The sequence below is a fragment of the Monodon monoceros genome, unplaced genomic scaffold, assembly GCF_005190385.1.
Source record: "Monodon monoceros isolate NGI ecotype Baffin Bay Population unplaced genomic scaffold, NGI_Narwhal_1 Super_Scaffold_19, whole genome shotgun sequence".
Taxonomy (NCBI): Eukaryota; Metazoa; Chordata; class Mammalia; order Artiodactyla; family Monodontidae; genus Monodon; species Monodon monoceros.
This window is the reverse complement of record NW_021703775.1, coordinates 73062262-73070445: the sequence shown is the minus strand read 5'-3', so window position 1 is coordinate 73070445 and position 8184 is coordinate 73062262. Positions and strand designations below refer to the sequence as shown.

At 52.0% G+C, this 8184-nt stretch overlaps 1 protein-coding gene and 1 non-coding gene across 2 annotated transcripts; one reads left to right on the top strand and one right to left on the bottom strand.

Moving 5' to 3' along the window:
- The first annotated feature begins 312 nt into the window (after positions 1-312).
- Positions 313-2733, top strand: RHOB (ras homolog family member B). The gene has a single exon (XM_029232622.1). The coding sequence runs from the start codon at positions 689-691 to the stop codon at positions 1277-1279; it is 591 nt and encodes a 196-aa protein (XP_029088455.1). The 5' UTR covers positions 313-688; the 3' UTR covers positions 1280-2733.
- Positions 2734-7813: 5080 nt separating this feature from the next.
- On the bottom strand, positions 7814-7939 carry LOC114901153. The gene has a single exon (XR_003795035.1). It is a non-coding gene; the product is annotated as a U6atac minor spliceosomal RNA (small nuclear RNA).
- Positions 7940-8184: the final 245 nt, after the last annotated feature.

Here is an 8184-nt window from a genome sequence, read left to right as displayed (position 1 = left end):
TCCGGGCAGCTAGCTCCAGCCCTCCCGCTTCGCGCGCACAAGCTGCGGCGAAGACGGGAACCCAGGTGCCGCCCGAGCCCCGCAGGGCCAGCCGCCGCGGCGTTAAGACTCCCCAGTCGCCGCCTCTCCCAGCCCGGCGGTCTGGGCCGTCAATCAAGCTCGCCCGGCCCCGCCCCTGGGCTGCAGCGGACGGCCAATCAGAGCCAAGCTCCGCAGCGATGAGCTCAGTCGGCTTGCTTCCCATTGGGCGGCTATATTAAGAAAGTCGCCGAACTCTTTAAATAGCGGGCGCTGGGGCCGCAGCCCGCATCTGCCACCGCAGTCTGGCGGCACTCGTGTGTTGTTTTGTACATTTGCTGAGGCCTAGAGAGACCCGGGAGGGAGCTAGGCCGGGTTCGCTGCTCTAGCCACTTTTTGCGCACAAAGGCGCCGACCCCAGGCCCGGGACGAGGCGAGCGGCCACCGCTCCGGAGCAGCGCGGAGACGCACGGCGCGCCCTATGCCCCGGCGCCCCCACCTACCCCGCCGCGGCAGCCCGAACACAGAGAGAGAACGCGCCACCCCGGGGCCTGGGTGCAGCTAGCAACCCTTTCCCCCAGCGCGCAGCCCGAGGTGAGCAGTGAGCGGCGAGCAGGACGGCAGCGAGGCGTTCGCGGGCCCCCTCCTGCTGCCCGGGCCCGGCCCGCTCATGGCGGCCATCCGTAAGAAGCTGGTGGTGGTGGGCGACGGCGCGTGCGGCAAGACGTGCCTGCTGATCGTGTTCAGTAAGGACGAGTTCCCCGAGGTGTACGTGCCCACCGTCTTCGAGAACTATGTGGCCGACATCGAGGTGGACGGCAAGCAGGTGGAGCTGGCGCTGTGGGACACGGCGGGCCAGGAGGACTACGACCGCCTGCGGCCACTCTCCTACCCGGACACCGACGTGATCCTCATGTGCTTCTCGGTGGACAGCCCGGATTCGCTGGAGAACATCCCCGAGAAGTGGGTGCCAGAGGTGAAGCACTTCTGCCCTAATGTGCCCATCATCCTGGTGGCCAACAAGAAAGACCTACGCAGCGACGAGCACGTCCGCACAGAGCTGGCGCGCATGAAGCAGGAACCGGTGCGCACGGATGACGGCCGTGCCATGGCCGTGCGCATCCAAGCCTACGACTACCTCGAGTGCTCGGCCAAGACCAAGGAGGGCGTGCGCGAGGTCTTCGAGACGGCCACGCGCGCCGCGCTGCAGAAGCGCTACGGCTCCCAGAACGGCTGCATCAACTGCTGCAAGGTGCTATGAGGGCCGCGCCCGCCCCGCCTTCCCCTGCCGGCGCGCCTCCCCCTCCCGGGCCCAGCCCCCACGAGCCCGGGGAAGGGGAGACCCGCGTGCCCCAAGGACCCCACCGGACTGCCTGGTGTCTGCCTTCAGCCCCGGCCGACGTGGCCCGGCGGCTGAGGCTCTGGCGCCGGGAATCCGCGTGGTAGGCACCGGGCGCCTGCTTTCCAAGTGTCTGTGCGTCCGGCTGTGTTGCACAGGCCTGGCCGCCCCGCTGAGTGCCAAGGGTCCCCTGACCACCCTTTAGGGAAGAGTCAAGCCTCTTCAGAGTGTGTGGCTGTGTGTATGTTCGACTCCCCGCCGCCGGGTTTTCACCCCATGCCCGCCTCTGCCTCCCGGAGACAAGCTTGGCACCGGGGTGCGGCCGCGCCCCATCAGATGTTCGTCCATAACCAGCGAGCGCCTGCTATCCCCTGTCTGTAACATAGACCTCGGGAACTGCGGGAGGGGAGGGCTGGGGAGGATGGGGTGTTATATAAATATAGATATAATTTTATTTTCGGAGGTAGGATGGTGTTATTTAATGGTGGTGGTGGGTGGAGTGACGGGGCGCTGGAACAGCTCCGGCCCAGCCTGGGTCAGGCGTCCATCCCAGCACGAACAAGACTTGGCCATCTTTCCAAACCCTGGGAAGACGTTTGCAGCCGACTTGGGGATGAGAGGACACAGCTTCTAGACTCATGGCTCCTGCGGGCCAGCCCCCCCCCCCCCCCGCGAACCCCCTCACCAGACACAGGCAGGAGGAGGGAAAGTGTGCTGCAGGTCGTTTTTGCCATAAGCGAACTTTGTGCCTGTCCTACAAGTGAAAATCGTTCAGTCCAAGAAACTGATGTTATTTGATTTATTTAAAGGCTAAAACTTGGGTGGGTTTTTTTTGGGGGGGTGGAAGAATTCTTGCACAATTGTTTCATTGTTTGACATTTAATGCACTTGTCATTTGCATAAGACAGTAGCATTCTGACCACACTTGTACACTGTAACCTCATCTACTTCTGATGTTTTTAAAAAAATGATGACTTTTAAAAAAAAGAAGAAAAAGAAACCACTAATTTTTTTTCTTTTGAAAAAAGTGGCAACACTGTTCTGTTTTGCGATTTTATGTGTGCAGGTATGCGCACCCTTTTGAGAAAGGGCAGTAACAAGTGTTAGAGCCTATCTAAAACCTGTCAGTCTCTAAAGCTGTGTGAAATTTTCTCTGCATCTCTGTACAGAGAGTAAACCTGCCCCTAGTGTCTCTTTTCTCCCCCTCCCTTCCCCATCCAGTGGTACTTCTACTAAATTGTTGTCTTGTTTTTTATTTTTTAAATAAACTGACAAATGACAAAGTTGTGAGCTTATGACGTTTACATGAAAGTTCTATAAGCTGTGTATACAGTTTTTTTATGTAAAATATTAAAAGACTATGATGACGACATTTATAAAATGGCTCCTGTGGTTTAATAATGTGTAAAAATATTCTTGTGAATTTGGGGGCAAGGGCAGAATTCTGCAGTGGAGGTCCCACCAACTCAGTTTCCCTCATAGTGTTTGTAAGAAATGGGGATGAAATCCCTTCGAGGACGTGTGGGGTTGCGTGGCCATGGGGGACCAGGTTCCTCCCGTCCCAGTCCCGGAGGTTACCCCGGCACCCAGTGCCCAAACCTTTGACCTAACATGTACTGTTTGTATGTCTTAAGCACTTGTGTCGAAGTCTATTATGGGACCTTTGCTGCCTATTCTTTGAAACTTGGAAAGGTGTCATTTAAAATTTAGATGACTTTTTTGTTGTTGTTGTTAATCACCGGTGTGGGACCAGGCTCTCTGTCCAAAAGACTGGTTCCTGGGTTCCCTTCAGATCCTCGTGGGGTTACACAATAACCCCACGATTGTAGGGTGTTATCTCTGGCCTGAGCTCCTGGGTGGAAGTTGGGGAGAGCCCAGATCAGAAGCTGATTCTTCTGTCGTTCAAGTTTCATCTGAAGGTCTATATGTAGCCTAAAATGCTTTATTCTAAGTGCCAGGAGTGGCCGCATTACAGACAGAACACGAGGCTTTGGGTGGCTGTTATTGAAAGTTGGGGCAGGCACACTTTGACGTGGAATCATGATGAGCTCTAATTTCAGACAGTTAGCCTGCTGCAGTGGGTCCCAGAACCAGACAGGCAGATTTATCTTCAGAGACCCTATTAAAATCCCGCTCCAGGTATGACTGCTCAAATCTGCCAGCCTCAGCAGCTTCGAGGAAAGGTAGCAGATACTGCCAGCCTCTCCCAACTACCAAAGACGTGGTTTTTGTTTTTGGAATCAACACTTTCTGGGTTTCTAGCCCTTAGTTGCCTGCTGCCACTGCCCACCCCCGCCCCCCTTCCCCCCCCACCCCCGCCAGCTCACCTCCTCCAGGCAGAAGCAGAGAAGGCCCCTTTTGAATCCCTTTGCTTTAAAACTTGAGGCTTCTGTTTCCCTGTCTTTCCCTAGACTCCCAAGAGCTTTTGTTGAGTGAGGCAAGCCTGGTTGCTGGTGACTTTTCACCCACTTAAAAAACAAAACAAAACAAAACAAAACATTAACAGGGCCTCCTGCACAGCCAGGCTCATTGGCCGACAGAGGGGAATTGTCTGGGCAGCTCCAGGCACAGAGCAAGGAGAGGGTCCACCCAGGTTGGCTTCTCTAAGCCACTGCCTCATCCTTTCCTCAGCTCCTGGCCTCACCTCTAGCCCTCAGCCTACTTTTTCTTCTTCATTTTAAAGGCAAAAATTTCCACAGAAAAACAAAATGTTGATTTGCAAGTTTTACAGCTTGCAAATCCTTTGGTACCAGGGAGTGCAGGACTCTGTGAAGAGCTCAAGCTTGGGCTCAATGCCCAGTACTCAGCTTTGCAACCAGCCAAGAGCCTGGAGTCCCAGCCCCCGAAAGGGCCTTTTCTGGGTTTTCTGCCTGCTCAAATCTGCCTGGTACCTATAGCTGCCTTTTTTTTTTTTTAATTTTAGGAAGACAACAAGCCAGGTGACACATGGCAGCCTGGGTTATGCTCATTTTAAAATGCATGGCATTTAATAATCCTGCCGGAACACACTCTTCTTGCTGCATTAGATCCAACTGGAAAATATAAAGACGAATTGCTGTAGGCTGGAAAATCAATTAGGAAAAAAGAGGTAAAACATCTGGTGTTACTCTTAGGATATGAAAATCCATTTTGCACATTTAAAATAAATGTGCTGAGTTCATTTAATTGCCTGTTGAATGGTTTCGTGGAGAATAGTGGGGTGTTTCATTGATCCTGGGCATTTCGTAGCAAGGGGCATTGGCTTGGGTTCTTGTTTAATCTTAATTTGAAATCAATCTGGGCTGTATTTCTAGGGTCTTTTTCACATGTGTTTCAGTGTACTTAGAACAGTGGTTTTCAAACTTAAGCATGCATTAGAATCACATGGAGGGCTGGTTAAAACACAGATGGCTGGGCCTAGCTTCCAGAGTCTCTGATCAGTATGTCCGGGGTGGGGACCAAGTGATGCTGATGCTGCTGGTCTGGGGACCACACTTCGAGAACCACTGACTTAGAATAAAGGAGAGTTCATGTCATTGCACAGAGGAGGGAGGTCATTTTAGCAGGAAAGTAAATCACATTCCCGAGGCTGAGGGTGTAGTGCCCTGTAGTCCCGACTGCCCTGCCTTAAAGAGCACAGCACTTTCAGAGAATTTCCCTCCCAGGATGACCCATACATAACCCCTATCTTCTCTTCTCCACATTCTTGTGCAACAGGGGGTTTAATGCCCTTCTAGAGATTTCTTTCTGCCATTCCGAATTCAGAACGCAACAGCACTCTGCTGAGACAAGGGATACAAAAGCAAACAGGACACAATCCTTGCCCTGGTGGGCCCGGCAGTTCTGGGAATGCATTCACTGAGCATGCTCAAATGGGGGCGTTAGGCCCAGGGCACAACAGGAGCCCAGGGGAAGGTGGGGAGCGTGTCATGGAAGAGGAGACATTTGACCTAAGTCTTAAAGCAGGAGTGGGCGATGTGCAGATGAAAGATACAGCTTCTTTATATTACTGTGGGGCCTGGCCTCTGGGGAATAAAGCTCTCTTGGGTGAGAACTACCTTCTACTTGTAGCCCTTCTGGTATACATTTCTTCAGTCAAGAAAAATGATGTTACCCAGCCAAGTCAAACAGCCTCTCCCTGGCCCTCCCTGTTCACGCACAGGCCGGGGGAGAAGGTTGGTGATGACGGTTTCATTGTTTTCTCTGTGCCTCCCAGGGATGGGGGGCAGACACAAGGGCTAGCTTTGTGATAACTGTGTTCCTGGGAAACATGCAGCCTGGGCTCAAGGAGGCTGTGATACCACAAAGGGACCTTGTACTCCAGCTTGTTGGGGGACAGACCTTAGCCACTTTACTTGGTCCATCTTCTAGCTGGGGGGAGAAAGTGGGTACTCAGGCAGCTCCTTCAACTCTTAGCAGCCCCCTTCCTGGGCTGGGAGGTAAGAGCTGGCTAGAGGACCCCAGTTCATTCCTTCCAAATATTTACTGTTGACTAAAGGACTCTGTGCCTGGCACTGTGCTAGGAGCTTGGGACTCAGTAGACAAATAGGCAGGCATGGTCCCTCCCCTCACAGAGCTTTCAATCTCTATGTGTGTCTGCACAAGTAATAATATGGTGGTGACAACAGCTAATGTAGGCATCAGGCACTGTTCTAAGCTCTCCATCTGTATTGTTTTATGTGTGTATTAATTATCTATCATTGTCTAACAAATTATCCCCAAACTTAGTGGTTTAGAACATTTATTTCTTCACCATTTCTGTGAGTCAGGAATCCAGGCACCCCTTAGCTGAGCCCTCTGGCTCAGGGTCTCTCCTGAAACTGTAGTCAAGGTGTTGGCTGCGGCTCGATCGATCTCCAGGCTTGACTGGGGAAGGGTCTGCTCCCCAGCCCACTCATATGGTTGCTGGTAGGATTCAGTTCCTCACTGGCCAAGGCCTCCTTTGAGCTGCTTGCCACGTGGGCCTCTCCGTTGGGCAGTCCAACATGGAAGCTTGCTTCAGCACAGCAAACGAGAGAGAAGAGCCAGAGAGAGACAGTGTGGGCAAGGCAGAAGTCAAAATCTTTCCTAACTTAATCTGGGAAGTAACATCCCATTGCTTTTGCTGTATTCTTTTTATTAGAAGCAAGTAACGGGGTCCAGCCCACACTCAATGGGAGGGCATTACCCAAGGGCATTCATGGCAGAAGGTGGGGTCGTTGGAGCCATTTTGGAAGCTGCCTACCACAATCGTCCATGATGACTTTGAGGTCAGTGCTATTATTCTCAATTACTGATGAGGAAACTGAGCTGTAAGAGGTTGGATAACTTGCTCAGGGTCACAAAACTCATATGGATTTGGAAACCCAGGCAGTCTGGCTCCAGCACAACAAACTTACATATGTGGTGGGATGATGATTTGAGAAAAATCACCCTGAATGCAGTGTGGAGGATGGATTGGATGGAGAGGGGAAAACCAGAGGTCAAAGATCAGTGAGGGGCTTCCCTGGTGGCGCAGTGGTTGAGAGTCCGCCTGCCGATGCAGGGGACACGGGTTCGCGCCCCGGTCCGGGAAGATCCCACATGCTGCGGAGCGGCTGGGCCCGTGAGCCATGGCCGCTGAGCCTGCGCGTCCGGAGCCTGTGCTCCGCAATGGGAGAGGCCACAACAGTGAGAGGCCCGCATACCGCAAAAAAAAAAAAAAAAAAAAAGACTGGGCTGCATGGAGGGTCCAACAGTCCTCCGATACCGCATGCTCGGAATCAAGCAGGTAAATCACTCTGTTTTGACATGAGCTACGTGTGACACAGCAATGACAAGTAACCAGCTGTTTATGGCGCAGGGGCTGAGTCCAGGGAAGTTAAGAAAGTGCTCCTGTGAGGCCAGGCTTTGGGCGCTGACAACACCAGCTGAGGGAAAGCCTTCTCTGGACCCCACCCCTGCCGAAATCACAAGGGACTCAGGCCCGGAGAGATCTCTGGGGAAGTCCTCCCAGTGATCCTGAGATGAGCAGGCAGTGGAAGCACATTTCTGGGGCTGCAGGCCACCCTCTGCAGGGTCACCTGGGGGACTAGCAGTGCTCAGCGGTTTGTCGATGCCGGGGCTGAGCTTCGAGCATCAGAGGAAGCTGGGCAGTTTTAGCTTCTGGGTTGGGAGCCTGGCACAACTGGCCATGTTTTTCATTTTAGAAACCATGATCCAAAAGCACAATTCTTTTCTTCTCTTTTTCTTTCTTTTCAGGATCTCTTTATATATATATATTTTCTAAATTTTTATCGGAGTAGAGTTGCTTTACAATGTTGTGTTAGTTTCTACTGTCCAGCAAAGCGTATCTGCTCTACGTAGACACAGATCCCCTCGTTTTTGGATTTCCTTCCCATTTAGGTCACCACAGAGCATTGTGTAAAGTTCCCTGTGTTCTTCAGCAGGTTCTCATTAGTTATGTATTTTATACGTAGTATCAATAGTGTATGTATGTCAATCCCGATCTCCCAATTCACAAAGCAGTAGTTAGATGCCACAAAGTAGGTGGCAGTGCCTTAATCGTATGTGTGCTGTCAGTCCCAAGGGCCTCTTCCATCCTTGTCAAGGGGAGTTCTAACATTCTCGCCTTTCATACAACGCTGAAAGCACAATTCTAAGGGCTATGCAACTAGGCTTTGGGTTTTTATCACTCTGTGTGACCTCTGTCCTCTGGCTGTCATTTGGAGCTATTTTTCTTCTCCCTTCAATCCTGAAAAGGGAAGAAACAAATGTTCCCAGAAGCAAGTTTCTCATCACTTTGTTAATGATTGATTTCATTTGATTCCAGAACTTGTTTAACCTTTGGATAAACAATCGAAACCTTCCGGAGGCACCTAAGAGGAATG